Raw genomic sequence first — 16,903 nt, 5'->3', positions numbered from 1 at the left:
GTGACAACGCAATTACGTACTCCTGGATTGGTGGTTCGGTACTTAAATGTTTATCTTTACCAAGTCTCGTATTGTACCATGTTGTAGGTAATCAGATGTATGACTTTAAATAATGTGAAAATGTATGGATGTAAATAATTGATCAGCCGATGTAGCGCTATATTTTGTAATATTGAATATGCTTCATTACTCTGTTTCCAAATATATGACTGAGTTTTTCGAATCAATACGCCAAGTTTATCGTTTTACAAACACAATCATCTGTTTTCATCCGTGTGATGAGAACTTGGTAGTTAGTTGGAAATATACAGCATGTAAAAATCTCCTGTAGTTTATGTCGTGTTAACTATTGAACGGCTTCTAGTTGTATTTCAAATCCAAATACTAGTTTTAGTTTAGTTTATGTAACTAGGTGAGCAAGTAGTACTACACTCACTGTATGACACGCAATGTATACAAGTCTATGGTAGTACCCAACTGCTCAAACCGAAATTGATAAGTCAGTCAGTCAGCTACAACGTAGGACCAGGCACATATATGCATCGGTCCAAGTTGCCATACCTCGTTAGCACAACAAGATCAACACCGGATTCATAGTAGTTAATTTAGTGTTGGTAGTAGTATATAAATTATAGGTTGTATATAAGGATATAGTATAGGAAGGAAGACAAGTATGAAGCAATTTTAATCTTAAGGTTTAAGGGAAGATAAAGAGTGTATACACCTACGCCATTGTGATCGATTCTGAGACATGTCACACAGAGTCTCCAACCATTGGTTATGATAGTCACGCGGACCCCAGCCAGGTAGTCTGCATCTGCCAACATGGCTCAGGCTAGAAGTTAGTGACTTCAAACACTGATGCCATGTTTTGGTTTGGTCGCCCCTAACTCTCTTCCAACCGTCCCCAATACTAGTCATCATAGCGCGTCGTGGTAATCGGTGTTCAGGCATACGTAACACATGGCCCAACCATCTCAGTCGATGAAGATTCATCACCTCATCAACTGATTTACCATCGTTCCCTAATACCCTGCGTCTAACCTCACTATTACTTACCCGGTGATCCCAGCAGATGCGAGCAATATTTCTAAGGCATCTGTGGTCAAATACTAGTAACCTACGAGTATCTTCTACTCTTAATGGCCATGTTTCACAGCCGTAAAGTAGAACAGAGCGAACTGCTGCTCAGTATACTCGTCCCTTAATTGATAGACGAATATCTCGTCTTCGCCATAGGTGACGTAAGTTGGTAAAAGCCAAACGAGCTTTTTGAATCCATGCTGAGATTTCGTCAGGCACCAACCCATTAGGGCTGATCAGACTTCCAAGATAAGTGAAGTTGTCCATGCGTTCGACTACTTCACTCCCTATCCTTAGTTCGGGTGTTGACGCAGGCCAGTCCTGGAGTAACAATTTACATTTGGATGGGGAGAAACGCATCCCAAACATCCTGGCATTATTACTGAGTTCCAACAGAAGACTGCATTTTGCCAGCGTCTTCACCAAACAGGACTATGTCATCTGCGTATTCTAAGTCGCTTAGTGGTCCCCCTGGTAGGAGCTCAATTCCTGTAGATTCAGTCGAAGAGAGTGTTATTTCCAGTAACCGGTCTATAATGAAGTTAAACAAAAACGGGGATAGTGGACAGCCTTGACGGACACCACTTGAGGTTGTAAAATCATATGATAGTTCGCCATAAGCTCTCACTCGACTAATAGTGTTCGAGTAAAGAGCCTTTACAAGGTTTATGTACTTCTCAGGTACACCTTTCAATGACAGACACTGCCACAGAACCTCTCGGTTTACAGAGTCAAATGCTCCTTTCAAGTCAAGAAAAACTATCATTGTCGGACGCCGATAAGCGTGTCTGTGCTCTAAAACTTGACGAATGGTGAATATGTGGTCGATACAGCCACGACCAGGTCTGAAGCCAGCCTGATTTTCTCGTGTTTGCAGTTCACGAGTCTTAGTTAGGCGCCCGATAATTATTGAGGCTAGTATTTTAGATGCTATGTTAGTCAGACTAATCCCTCTATGGTTATCGCAGGATGATTTTGACCCCTTTTTATATATTGGGACAATCAGTGATTGTGACCAGTCGGATGGGATTACATCCGTCTCCCAGATTTTAGCCAGAATATTAGTCAACCTAATCGCTAAAATTGAACCACCATATTTAAAGACCTCTGGAGCCAATCCATCAGGACCAGCTGCTCTTCCTCGTTTCAGATTACCTATAGCCTTTTGAACTTCAAGTAGGGTCGGGGGGCCTACTTCAATATTCCATTCAGGTTTTCTAGGAATAGTGGGTAGTTGTGCAGTAGCTGAAGGCCAGCTAAACTGTTCTCTAAAGTGTTCCGCCCATCGTTCTAAACGTTTAGGTTGAGAGCAGATAAGGGTTCCGTCTTTTTCGGAGATTGTCTCACTTACACTTGACTTCTTAATTCAGGTTTCTTTTATTAGTCTGAATAGTTGGCTGGTGTTGTCTACAGCCACTGCCTTTTCCATCTCTTTTGCTTTCGTTGCCCACCACTGCTCACGATCGTTCCTTAGACTTTTAGTTAACCTAGATCTAATTTCTTTACGCTCTTCGTCATGTTCAGAGCCTGATGGGATGAGTTTACGCGAATCCATCAGTGAAATAGACTTAGAAGAAATCCATTGGTTTTTTGGAGCCCTATGGTTTAAATGACTAATAGATGTTACTGCTGTTTCCACAGCTGTTCGTATGTCTTTCCAAGCAGTATCTGGGTCAGTCTTGTTTACAGAACTGCCTAGATGTGAACTCAGTTGTTTCTGGAATTCGCATTTGACTTTCTCGTCCTCCAGTTCAATCCTAATGGGTCTTCTTAGTGTACTTTTCCTGCGTCCATTGAGGCGCAGACAAATGCGCGCTCGTATTAAAGCGTGATCAGAGTCTAAACAAGTATTCCAATACGAGCGACAATCTTCTATTGAGCCTCTCCAACGATGACTGATGACAATATGGTCTATTTGAGCCCATCGTTGGTTTGGTGCAGGTGCTCGCCATGTTAGACGATGTCTCTCATTATGCTTAAAATTAGTGCTTGCTAGAAATAAACGATTGTCTGAGCATAGTTGCAACAGACGATCACCATTATCGGTTCGTTGAGCCGGAATACTAAAACACCCACCTAAATGTCTTTCTGTTTGATTTAAGCTGCCTACCTGGGCATTAAAGTCACCCGCTACGACTACTATGTCTGAGCGCTCAGCTTTCTGTAAAAGTCATCTTTCACTTCATCATGGCTGCAGTCAGTGGGAGCGTAGGCAGAAACGACGAAAAGGCAACGACGTGTGTCCCTATCCTTCCGAGTTCTTACGGAGCCATTTAGCCGGACAGCACACAGGCGACTGTCAACGGGGATCCATTCTAGTAGTGCCTGTTCTGCCCTTGTACTTAATGCTATGCCTACACCTGCAAGTCCGCGAGAACTAGCCAACGGGTCGCCAGATACACGGAGGGTGTATTTCGTCGGCTGTCCATTTTGGCGAGGTGAGGTCAAGTGAATGACCACACTGGGATCCTGTATGCGTGTTTCGGAGACACAGCATACATCAATGGTACGAGATTCTAGGGTTTTAGCTAAGGAGGCCTGTTGACCGATTTGGCATAGGGTACGTACGTTGAAGGCTCCAATGTGTAGTTTGGAGCGAGGTTTTAGTAGACCTGGGACAGCGTTTCGCGCACTGGAATCGTTGGCCATGGTGACACTTGAAGAAGAAACCGAGAGGGGAAGTTTAGTGTTGAAAGTCAAGGTAGAAGGAATAGTAGGAATTGAAGGAGATTGATTATGAATACAGTGGTCTTGAGTGTTGTTAGAGGTATGAGGGCAGTTATCACTTCCCGGTTGCCCACACCGTGGAAGGGTTCTTCTAGAGGTACCTGAAAAGGAAATTGGGTTAGAAGTGGTCTTAATGACCTGAGAGCGTGACCGCAGTGCCCAAGGGACAACTACTTGAGGTCGGTCGCACGCGACCTTTTTGTGGGTAGTTTTTGTGTTAGCTCCGTACTTGTTGAGACCTTACCGCCGGAGACGGATATCCGTGGGATAAGGCGAGGTGTGCATTTTTAGGGCCGACCTTTTCTAACCCCACCCCTCCTTGTGGGAAGGCAGCATCGCTGTCATGCTGGTTGTCTGAAGGAAACACCTTACTGCTGTCACACCTCTATACAGTCAGCAGTACGACTTCGCCTTCGGACGTTGGGTTTGCTGCTTTTAGTCTCACCGCTCTTCAACCGACCTGTCTGGCATGGTAGGACCTCGATGAACGATTGTTCCAGCCAACATAGCTCGATTGCTTCATCACGATAGGCAAGCCCGACCACCACGTCCAGGTAGCAGCAACGGTCGGGCGAAATTGATAAAGTCGATTGCAAAGCTGCAACCCGGTGGTTAAAAGCTTTAACTACTGAATTACTGATCACCCGTCAGCCTGTTCATATTCGAGATATTTTAGTTTATTATTTTCTTCTAAAGATGGTGGATAACTTTCCAAAACGCCTCATAATGTAAGGCTTATTTTATTTCGCTAGCACTACTATAGATTTGTTGTTGAGAAGCTACTAAGGATATCTCCTGGCAGTGGGACTATGATAAATGTCTTGGCAACTTTCAGTTGTTGGAATTGAAACTTGATTTCAACCACTAATGCAGAAAATGTGGTGTAAGCCTGCTACCTCAACCAAGCGGAATGTTGATTTCACGTGTATATTGAATTTTTATCAGACATAAGAACTTGTGGTTCTAGACAATGGAGAATAAGTTAATAGATTTTAGCAAAGGTTTGTCGTATGCAGCACAGTCCACTGTAATAATCAGTCTGATTAACAAGGCAAGATTTGTTGTGACATTGACAAAATTCTACTACATTACGTATCTGATGGCTGGACGTTTTCGAATCATAGCAGGTTCGCATTACTGGACCAACCTTATGGGATAAGTTTTTTCCAAAAAATACTACGATTTTAAGTATCTTATCAATGTTTTTGAAGAGAAGAAAGTGCAACAACTAGGGTTAAAATATTCTCACAAGACGTGCAACTATAGATCTCCTACCCGAAGTTTTTTGCTGGTGATGTTCAGAAGAACGAAGGACCACTAAGATCCACATCAAACTTGCTCGCTGAAGTCTAAAGTGAATTCAGATATCTATGTATGATAGAGGTCAACTTTTAAACATCGGTATTGATTATCTAAGTGATTCTTAGTACATCTGACTACTATTGAAGTCATAGTCGGAAACGTTTGGCTTTCCATATTTAATTATCTGAGTTAACTAAACATCTTCACAGGAAAGTAATATTTGAGTTCTTGGTAGCTGGTTATCTTGTTCTTTTATTGACCCGTAGCTTATCAGTTCAAGCATGCCCTGGTACGGCCGAGAGTGGGGAGAATCTGCTCTCCCTCTCGAAATGCTCTCATATGGCCACGCGGATATATAGCCTCTGTCAGGGAAGTCCTACTCACTGCCTTCTCGTGGCAGGGGTGTTGTTTACGAAATTCAGAGAACGAAAAGTGAATGTCCGGCGCTTTAACCGGGTTGGTGGACACGGAAAGTCCACCTAGGGGAGTTGGAAAACCCTGATTCCAAACCAATGGTGCACATGGGCTCCAGTATCCTGAAGGATCAAATGGCGTACGAACCAATTGTTGGTCACCGGCTACCATAGGACTGCATCTCCTCACGATGCTCCACTGCCTTGTGGACTAGACCTTTAGGTCAAAGGCTCCGGGTGTGGTCCCCTAAGAAAACCACCTGCTTCAGTTTGGGCACCTGGGTAGTATCACAGCCCTTACACAAATCGAATGAGATTTGTGAGGCGCATATTTATCTGTTGCTTACTTGTACCAATATTTATGTGTTTAAATAATAATAATAATAATTCGATCAATCAATTGTGATTAGATCTCAGTCCTACAGGAGGTCGGTCGCGGCCCGAATAGCTCAGTGGTAACGTCTCTGACTGTGAAGCTGAGTGACACGGGATCGAATCCGCCAGGGAGCGTTAGTTCCCTCAAGATTACAGGTACACCTTACTGACGAGTGCCAAGTAGCACGAAACCCGGGTCCAGGGTTTCCTGTTGACCACCTACAACCACCATGTTACCTTAATAGAAGTTATCTTAATATATATGTATCAATTTAGTTACTATGCAGGCATGTTCGGGATGTGATTCCCCCCCTCGAAGTGCAAGATGTTACTTCAGGATTGGGTTGCATCGCCACCTGAACTAATGATAGGAAGTGTAGTAGTTGAGCGTGTTGACCGCTTCATTTATTCTGGGAGTCTCATCAGCCTTTGTGGTTTGGTCTTTGACGAAATCTCAGCACGGATACAGAGTGCTCGACTAGATTTCACCAGCTTGTGTCATTTATGGCGTAGGCGAGATGTCCGTCTAGCAACTAAAGGACGGATTTACTGTGCAGCAGTTCGTCCCGTCCTACTTTATGGCAGTGAAACATGGCTGATAAGAGTAGAGGATATTCGTAGGCTACTAGTATTCGATCATAGGTGTCTTCGAAGCATTGCTCGTATATCCTGGGACCACCGAGTAAGTAATGCAGATGTTAGGAAACGGGTACTAGTTAAGGATGGCAAATCGATTGATGAAGTAGTGAAACTTCATCAGTTGAGATGGCTGGGACACGTGTTACGTATGCCCAACCAGACCTTGAATGACATGGCTGAAAATCGTTTTCAATGGAGAAGGTGCATCCACTCTTTGTGTTCTCCCAAATTCTTCATGTCCCTTCTTTTTTTTCTGGTTCCAAATTTTTTCACTGGATTATACTCCTTGAATAACATTTTCAAACCCTTATCTTTCCGATTACTGCTTATACTCTTACTACTTCTACCACTATGGGATTTGAATTGACAGCTGTATCTCTGTACCACCACCAGAGATCGAACCCAGAACTTCCAGGTATTATGGCAAAGCCTTGACCATTAGAACCACTAGATTGGCATTCTATGGTATAATTTCAACTCCAATCAATTTAAAACATAGAGCGACAACCATACAATGCCATATTAGGAAAAAGCGGTTGTTCAGTGCTCCTTGTTTTCTAATGTCACCCCACCAGATATTAATCTGTGACAAACACAGCCAATAAATGAGACCAATCTCCACAAAACCCCTTCAGTTAAATTTGGAAATTGTTTAACTCAATAGTTGGGATCTGTATCTTTCAATGAATAATTAACTAGTTTGTTGTAGTGGCTGGTAGTCAAGTCCTAAATGCATATCCATCTGAAATTGTGTCAGCAATTTTGATTGAAACTTGTATTCATCAATTATCACTTCAGTCTGGAAATTCTTGTCACCTAACACAACCTACATACAAACTGATGATCACTAAACATACATAACAACATCCCGAAAACCACGGTGTAAGATATATATATAGTGATGGCCCGCTCATCTGACTCTCATTTGGATAGACGTATGAATATGCTATGAACATAAATCTTCCATTTAACTCCGTACATTACCTAGGCTAACACCGTTTGTGCGACGGCGGTGATGAGATGTCAAATACGGATTTCGTTAGATGAACTTATTTAATACACTCACTCATCCAAACAGGCATTCAGAATGAAAGGGGGAGAGCGAAGCGGAGATGACAAGTGTGCCAACTCGTTTTGATAACGCGTGACTCAATTTTTATAGCCAAATAAAAATGAGTTGAAGACGTGATGAATAGGGTAAGCGGTACGTACACATACCCTCATACGAAAGCAGTCAAGGTTGTCAGCAAATAATTGACCGAGTCAAAATGTAGCTTGAAAAGAAGACATAAATTAATCCAAGCTCTTGCACAATAAAAAATTCTGATTGTCATTCAGTCAGTGGATTAGAAGAGTGATGTGATTTGTGGCTGTTTTATTTTAAACAAAAGAGGAAGGAAATGGGTTGTTATTGACATATGAAGTTCAAATGAGATCTTCAGTAGGAGTAAGCGTCCCGTGTATTTGGTCGTTTCGTCCTATTGTGAGACTCCTCAGTGGTCTGGTGGTTAAGCGCTTACGCGTGTCAGACTGATAGGTCCTGGTTTCGAATCTCACAAGGCGAGATCGTGGATGCGCACTGCCACTGAGGAGTCCCATAATAGGACGAAACGGCCTTAAAGCAGTGCTTCCAGATTTTCCATGGTGGTCTAGCTTCAATTGATTCATGATCTCAACTATTAAAAATCTTTTCATTTAAAAGACGCTTTTTACTCAGTATGTGTTCAAAATTATATATTTGTTTGATCAATATCATCATTACACATATTTCAGGCTAATGGATTTCTAAAATCAAAAGGTGCTTCCGGTTATATACCATTAGCATATAGAGAAGCTCTTATACAATTACTTCAATTATTCTATACTACTAAATTAAATCATAGTAATATCAATATATATGAATATATCAGACCAGATTGGACATTTCATGCTAAAGGTTTATGGATTGAAAGTGTCGCTGATGATAGTCAAGACGAGGAAAAAAAGACTGCTGATCATCATCATCCTTCATATAGTTTATCTTTAGTTGGTTCATCAAATTTCAGTTATCGTTCTTTGAATCGAGACCTGGAAAGTCAACTGTGTATTGTTACAACTAATCCGAAATTACGTCAGTGTCTTTATAATGAACGATGTCATCTTTTCTCTTCTACTTGTTGTTATCCTATAACTTTAAATCAATTAATTTATCAAACTAAATATCGTTTACCTGTATATGTAAGATTTTTGCTACCAATATTTCGTTGGTATATGTAAATGGTTGCCTTATCGGGTTTTCATATTATCCTTCTTTTTTTTTAAAAAGTTTAATCATTAACAGATCAAAAACAGCATTTTATCAGTTAAAACTAAGTGGCGGGGGTGTTGTTTACAAAAATGAGAGGACAAAAAGCAAATGTCCTGCGCATTAACCGGGTTGGTGGACACGGAAAGTCTACTTAGGAGAGTTAGAAAAACCTCCAGTATCCTGAAGGGACGAAAGGCATATGAATAAATCGTTGGTCACCAGCTACCATGAGACTGCATCTCCTTATGATGCTCCACTGCCTTGTGGATCAGACCTTTAGGTCAAAGGCTCCGGGTGTGGCCCCCTAATTAAACCACCTTCTTCAGTTTGGGCACCTGGGTAGTATCACAGCCCTCACACAAATCAAATGAGATTTGTGCGGCGCAAATGTATCTGGTGCTTACTTGTACCAATATTTATGTGTTCAAATAATAAAAATAAAAGTGAAATTACCACCATTTTAGATCAAATACTATAGTTAGCAAAGAAAATTTACTTCAGATGATCATATTTGTGTACCATGAACGACTGTGGTCCTCTCATACATAACTAAGATTGTAATGGTTGTGTGTCAAAATCTATCGAACGTTTTTAATATAGTAGATGATAGTATGAAATTATCTTTCTTTGTTTCCCGCGGTTGATTTACATGATGAATAATCGGTAGTAGTTGATTCATAGTTATCACTGTATCTCTAATGTGTTTAAGCTTTTCATAAAGACAATCATCACCCCCTCTCCAGTGCCCTGGTACGACTGTGAGTGGGGAGAGTCAGCCCTCCCTCTTCAAATGCTCTCACGTGACCACGCATATACAGTCACTGTCAGGGAAGTCCTACTCACTGCCTTCTCGCGGCAGGGGTGTTGTTTAGGAAATTGAGAGGATAAAAAGCGAATGTTTGGCGCTTTGACCGGGTTGGTGGACACGGAAAGTTCAACTAGTGGAGTGGGAAAACTCTAATTCCAAACCAACGGTGCACACGGGCTCCAGTATCCTGAGGGAACAAATGGCGTATGAATCAATCATTGGTCACCTGCTACCATGGGACTTCATCTCCTTACGATGCCTAACTATCTTGTGGACCAGACCCTTCGGTCGAAGGCTCCATGTGTGGCCCCCTTAGGAAACCACCTGTTTCTGTTTAGGCACCCGGGCAGTATCACAGGCCACACACAAATTAAGCAACTTGTGTGGCGCGTATGTATTTGTCTTATCAAATATATTTTCAAAAAATCTTTGGAAGAATGTAAAATGAAATATATCTGATTTTTAACAATTTCTGTTAAACATCGTTTTACTGACTTTCACTGTGTATAATAAGCATAGTCCCATTGGGCGACAACACAAAATATAGTATTTGTGAAACCGTCGAGCAAAAATAGAAGAATGTTTTTGCGATGAGCTTTGTATGTATCAAATATAAGATAGTGCGTCATGATCTTTCTGTATCAACGCTTAGTTCAGGGCTACTATAGTGGGCTGGTTGAGTATATAAAAAGTTTTACATATCTAGGAAGATTTGGTGTCATTTAATAATCCATTTAGTCATAATCAACGCAAAACCGGATTGATATATTTCGGTCTAGGTTGCAAATTTTCAGTCCCAGTGAGGTGTACAGATTTTCATCAAAGATCTAATCAATGAGAGTAGAAGATATGGATAGATTACAAATATACCAGATGTTTTTGTGAAGTTGGGTAAATGTGGTGGAACCATCTAGTGAGAAACGTTGAATTGCGGTGGAAAGTACTGAGTGTTATGTTTTGATCAAAGTTGTGGCTTGCTCAAGGTCGTCGCTAATTTGTTATGGCCTTACGAGTTAACCAAGGACGTAACTCGCGTGAATTATCCACCAATAGAAATACGACCCCTCCGACCTTAACACAGTGACAATCAAGGACGTCCAATCAGTATGAGTAATCTGGCGTCCTTATTGGTCCTTAATCCGCCTAGCCCGTCCACTTGAGTCCAGAACACCAATAGCAGCTACTGTTATGCGAATCTATGCAAATCGTTTACTTCAAGTATACTCGGTTTATATACCAGACATACAGACCACATCACACCATAAAATAGAAAATGATATTTGTACAAAATCAAGCCAAATGTGGCTGTGAGCGTGGGAGACAGTATTCAATAAATCGAGTATAATTTAGGAACAGTAAATCGTATAATAATAATCAATAGGTCAAGATGATGCTTATAATAAGATGAATATAGATATAGGTAATCTAGTCACTGAATAGTTATACAATAAGAATATATATAGAATAGTCGTCCATTAATAGGTCCTGGGAGTTACCCGTGCTTATTTCTTCGCTACGATATAACACTGAGGGTTAATTGTACCTTAAACAACTATTCTTGAATTCTAACGAAGTCTTGGTACATATTCAGAAAGCCCGGTTGGAGTTACCCAGCTTATGGCGTACGCGAGATATCCGTCTCCTAACCAGAAAGTTTATGTACTCAGAAGTCTACACTGTTCTACTTTAGGGTTGTGAAACACGGTCAATGAAAGTAGGTATGTGTAGGTTCTTGAGCATAGATGTCTTCGAGGAGTCACTCGAGTTTCGTGGAATGACTGAATGAGAAATACTGAGGTTAGGCATAAGATAGTTGGAAAATCGGTAAATGAAGCAGTAAATCTTTATCGACTGAAATGGTTAAGACATGTATTACGCATATCCATCTACCGACTACCTCAGCGCTCAACGATGGCTAGTGTAGTAGATCGGAAAGCTAGAAGACACCAAACCAAGACGTGATGTCAGTCCATGAAGTTATTGGCTGAAGGTATGAGTAGGTGAGTGCATGGCATTTGATTGAAGTCCGCATGATAACCACGATCTGTAGCCGTTGACACCACCGAGGATCATCCACAGATCAATCCATTCTTTATCTTCCTGTCGAATCCCGGTATTACTTCATACATACTTTTTGACTGTCCTTTCAAACTACCTTCCCAAGATTTAGTTTTTTATCATGGCTACCATGTCGTTCCGATTTTTTTATTTTCATCTCATCGTGCTAATCAGGTATGGCAACTTTGGTTAACGCACATCTGTGTCATTCTCTATGTTGATATCTTAAACACCCATCAATTTGATTCAGTCTGATCTTGGTGTGACCTGCATTTAGTCAACTGCGAAGCAATGAAAATTGTATTCTTATAAATATGATTATTGAGCAACTCATGTGTCCAATTCTCGTTTTTGACTAACTATACTCACTTTATATATTTATACTGATTGATGCTTCATAAGTAGATGAAGTGTTAAATGTCATGTTTTACTTGTATTGTGGTGTGTGCCACTTATTTCAACAGACATAAGTAGGATATAACACTAATCGGAAGTAAAAGACCTGACTGCAGAAGTCTTTTAAGGTCGACTTGAAGAGAATAGGAGCGGAATTGAAAAGCAATAGTGAACCGGAAGAATCATACAGAATGTGGAAGACAAATGATGGAAATTTGCAAATGAAGTTTTTATGTATGGTTCTCATATTTTACCAAAATACTGTAATTTTGTATTACAATAATAAATTGGTCGTCCGCGCCTGTATTCCCGTTCACAACAGTTTTGGCTAGTTGTCACCCCTAGACCCTGACACGACAGTCTGGAGTACGAGTTTGAAAAGGATATCTGTAAGCAAAACAAAGTGATTAATTACCTTATACGTCCTAAGCAGTGGGGATTGGATAGCCAATTAGTTTGTGAATTTAAGTGGTGGGTAATGTGTTACAAATTTTACCTTCCTTCCTTCCTATATCCTATAGTGACCAAATAAGATAGGAAGGACCTTAAAATGAATTGATCAAAACATGAAACCAGTTTATGGAACAACTTCTTTATTTGGTTTAAGCTGAAGTCATCATGGTATTGAATGCCATTAGTTTAAAAGTAACCGAAATGGGTAAATAAACGATGATAATAATGTAAATGCATCCACCTTTTTATCTGCTACTCAAATTCTTTTTGTTTGTTTTAATATACTACTGTTCTTATCGATTATTTTCTAACCGAATGACTTTATTTGTGGTAACGAAATACCTCCCGACCGTTGCTGCTACCTTGTCGTGGTGGTCGGGCTTGCTTATCGTGATGAATCAATCGAGCTATACTGGCTGAAACAATCGTTCCTCAAGGTCCTACCATGCCAGATAGGTTGATTGAAGAGCGGTAAGACTAAAAGCAGCAAACCCAACGTCCGAAGGCGAAGTCGTACTGCTGACTGTATAGAGGTGTGACAGCAGTAAGGTGTTTCCTTCAGACAACCAGCATGACAGCGATGCTGCCTTCCCACAAGGAGGGGTGGGGTTAGAAAAGGTCGGCCCTAAAAATGCACACCTCGCCTTATCCCACGGATATCCGTCTCCGGCGGTAAGGTCTCAACAAGTACGGAGCTAACACAAAAACTACCCACAAAAAGGTCGCGTGCGACCGACCTCAAGTAGTTGTCCCTTGGGCACTGCGGTCACGCTCTCAGGTCATTAAGACCACTTCTAATCCAATCTCCTTTTCAGGTACCTCTAGAAGGACCCTTTCACGGTGTGGCCAACCGGGAATTGATAACTGCCCTCATAACTCTAACAGCACTCAAGACCACTGGGACTGACTGAACGAAATACCTTTCGATTATCAAAGTTTAAAAGAATGAACAATACAATTCATAAGGAATACACAATTTAATCAAATCACATTTATATTAATTAATTAGTTATGTTTTCAATTAGAAAACTATTTGCCATTAAATAATTTTGGTTTATTCATTAACATTAACCGATTATAATTAATCAAGTCAATCATTACATACAAGATTATATGATCATAAATGACCATTACATTCCAATTTAGAAGACATCCATGCTTCAATTTCTTCAATAGTCCTTGGAACGTCTGTTAATAATTCATGACCAGTTTCAGTGACAATAATGTTGTCTTCAATTCTTACCTATAAACAATTGAAATTAAAAGATGATAGAAGCGTCTTGAATAAAAATTACGCAACTTCAACAGAACAAAATATTTCCTAAAAGTTGTATCAAAGAAAGGATAGTTACAAAGTGGAATCGAAAATGAAATGTTGTCGACAATGTCACGCAGCATATCGATTTCCTGTGGAAAATCTCAACTACTTTCATTAAAGTAATCTTTTATCAGAAGTGAAAGGGTTCATCTATATTAAAAGCGTATTAAGAGATAAGAAACACACTGATTGCTGACTATCATAGGAAATATAATGCTAGTGTGTTGCTCCACTCTGATCAAGAAAATTTGACCAATGCTAAGGACCGGACAAACATGATATTCGTCTGAGCAGGTCAATCGTGGTTCGAATAGCTAAAACATGACAATAGACGACATGGGTTAGAGAATATCAGAGTGCAGATACATCTTACTAATAAGTGTAAACTATTGTGAAATGTAAGCTAAGCCTAGCATCCTGATAGCAAAAGTATGTAGTCGTGTCGACTTAGTCAAGTCAAGCGCGGTATGTTTACAAGAAACACTATCTTATGATTTGGTCATATCATAAAGCTAAATAGTGATACTAATAATTTGATCACAAAACTGAACTCCTAAAAATTTACTTGTCAGATAACGAATGAATGAAAATGTAGGTCACAAACTGGTCAACAATATATCGCCCCCAAATGCCCTGGTACGGCCGAGAGTGGGGAGAGTCCGTTCTCCCTCTCGAAATCCTCTCACATGACCACGCGTGTATAGCCTCTGTCAGGGAAGTCATACTCATTGCCTTCTCGTGGCATTACTGTTGTTTACAAAATTGAGAGGATGAAAAGCGAATGTCCGGAGCTTTAACCGGGTTGGTGAACACGGAAAGTCCACCCAAGGGGAGTTGGAAAACCCTGATTCAAAAACAATGGAGCACATGGGCTCCAGTATCCTGAAGGAACAAATGGCGTGTGAATCAATCGTTGATCACCGGCTACCATAGGACTGCATCTCCTTACGATGCTCCACTGCCTTGTGGATCAGATCTTTAGGTCAAAGGCTCCGGGTGTGGCCCCTTAAGAAAATCACCTGTTTCGGTCTGGGTACCCGGGCAGTATCACAACCCTCACACAAATCAAATGAGATTTGTGCGGCGCAAATGTATCTGGTGCCCCTTTGTACCAATATATAAACAACAATATATCGCTTGTCTCCCCAGCCGGTCATCATATAAATTATAGATGGGAATGTCCAATATTCCTACGGTTAACATTGGTTGAATTACAGTAAAAAAAAGACTCATTATATGAACGTTGTTTTGTTTGATAAATTGTGAGAAAAATCTATCACTGGTAATAGTTGGTCAAGCAACAAAATATACTACTCTGTTTACTAAAAAGGCAAAACAAGCTAAATCGAAGTTTTGATTCTACTACGGAAAATCTCTTAGGGAACATCCATGAAGTAGTGCAAAGTGTTTAGAAAAGCAACGCAATGATGAAAACAGATTCTATCAAATGTTATGCATTCTAGTGAGGCCTATGAACATTCCAAAGACAATTGTTGATGTTTAGTGTTGATTAAATCACAACTATATGAAATTTATTGTACCTTATGATAGACGACATACCGTTTAAGTGATTAGTGATAACCTAAATTTAAGAAAATCATCTGTGACTTAGGACGAAGAAGAAACAATAAAATGTGAACATAGGAGTTAGAAATCCGAATTTCGAGGTATGTTATGAAGACGACCAGTGTAGCAGAAGCCTCAGCAGCAGTAGGTCTCAATATAAGCACACGGAACAGCAAGACTCTCCGATGCAATACATAATGCACCAATCGAATTACAATTGACGGAGAAACTTTGGAGGATGTGAAAACCTTTATATATCTGGACAGCATCATCGATGAACACGGTGGATCTGATGCAGATGTGAGGGCGAGGATCGGCAAAGCAAGAGCAGCATATTTACAACTGAAGAACATCTGCAACTCAAAACAATTGTCAACCAACACCAAGGTTAGAATTTTCAATACAAATGTCACGACAGTTCTACTGTATGGGACGAAAACCTGGAGAACTACGAAAGCCATCATCCAGAAGATACAGGTGTTTATTTACAGTTATCTACGCAAGATACCTCGGACCCGTTGGCCAGACACTAACAGCAACAACCTACTGTGTGAGAGAACAAACCAGATTCCAGTCGAGGAAGAAATCAAGAAGAAGCGCTGGAAGTGGATAGGACACACATTGAGGAAACCACCCAACTGCATCACAAGACAAGCCGTCACATGGAGTCCTGAAGGCCAAAGGAGAAGATGAAGACCAAAGAACACATTTCGCCGAGAAATGGAGACAGATATGAGAAGAATGAACAAAAGCTGGATAGAACTAGAAAGGAGGGGCAAGGACAGAGTGGATTGGAGAATGCTGGTCGGAGGCCTATGCTCCATTGGGAGTAACAGGCATAAGTAAGTATGAATAGTGGAAACAGAAGTGCAATCTCATTAGGGATCAAACGTTTTCTTTGAAGAGGATAAGATTGAAATGCCCTAAATTTTGTGAAACCAAGGTTTTATAACCTTAGTCCGTATATTTATTAGAAGGGGTTGTATAAGTAAAATATCTGAAATTACAACAGATTGATTTCAATGTTAAAAAAACACATTCTTCAGCCAATTACTTACACCGCCAAATTTTCTAAATCTTTCAATTTGGCTTCTGTCAATAAATTTACTAAGTATATCCGACGATAAAGCTTGATTCAACAAGCGTTCAATAAAATAACATCCTGGTTCAACTGTCATTACCATATTGGCTTGTAGTAAACGAGCAGTACGTAGATTTTTTAAACCTGGCAATGAACTTCGAGATGGTGTATCCTAGGCCAAAAAAAACAAAAACAAAGTTAATAGTAAGTATAGCATGATTTCTTTTGAAACAAAGTATAATTAAGCAAAGATGGATAGTGGCTAGCAATGGAATCCAGGACGCGCGATTCGTCCTATTTGGGACTCGTCAGCTGGATGTAGGAGGTCAAACGGTAATCGGTTAGACGGCTATTATATTTTGACTGCGCTCAGTTGAGTACCTGCTATCCTTAGTGT

The 16,903-nt window shown here is 40.5% G+C and overlaps 3 protein-coding genes across 3 annotated transcripts in view; 1 reads left to right on the top strand and 2 right to left on the bottom strand.

Moving 5' to 3' along the window:
• The window catches only part of Smp_090820 (CDP-diacylglycerol--glycerol-3-phosphate 3-phosphatidyltransferase), a gene marked incomplete at both ends in the record, with an annotated part of 18,044 nt that extends 9,249 nt beyond the window's left edge, over positions 1-8,795 (top strand). The window contains 2 exon segments of the mRNA XM_018796993.1: positions 8,313-8,325; positions 8,331-8,795. Coding sequence (XP_018652079.1) covers positions 8,313-8,325; positions 8,331-8,795 — 478 coding nt within the window.
• Positions 8,796-13,593: 4,798 nt separating this feature from the next.
• Positions 13,594-16,903, bottom strand: part of Smp_090800 (Xaa-Pro dipeptidase (M24 family)) — a 23,062-nt gene continuing 19,752 nt past the window's right edge. Inside the window, exon 9 of the mRNA XM_018796991.1 lies at positions 13,594-13,784. Coding sequence (XP_018652077.1) covers positions 13,659-13,784 — 126 coding nt within the window. The 3' untranslated portion in view covers positions 13,594-13,658. The remainder of the gene's footprint in view (positions 13,785-16,903) is intronic.
• Positions 16,451-16,609, bottom strand: Smp_114900 (putative xaa-pro dipeptidase pepd/pepq; the record flags this gene model as incomplete). The annotated part of the gene is made up of 1 exon (XM_018796992.1): positions 16,451-16,609. One exon carries the CDS (start codon positions 16,607-16,609, stop codon positions 16,451-16,453), a length of 159 nt encoding a protein of 52 aa, XP_018652078.1.

The sequence above is a fragment of the Schistosoma mansoni genome, chromosome 4 (genome assembly GCF_000237925.1).
Source record: "Schistosoma mansoni strain Puerto Rico chromosome 4, complete genome".
NCBI classification, from domain to species: domain Eukaryota; kingdom Metazoa; phylum Platyhelminthes; class Trematoda; order Strigeidida; family Schistosomatidae; genus Schistosoma; species Schistosoma mansoni.
This window is presented reverse-complemented; position numbering and strand designations above follow the sequence as displayed.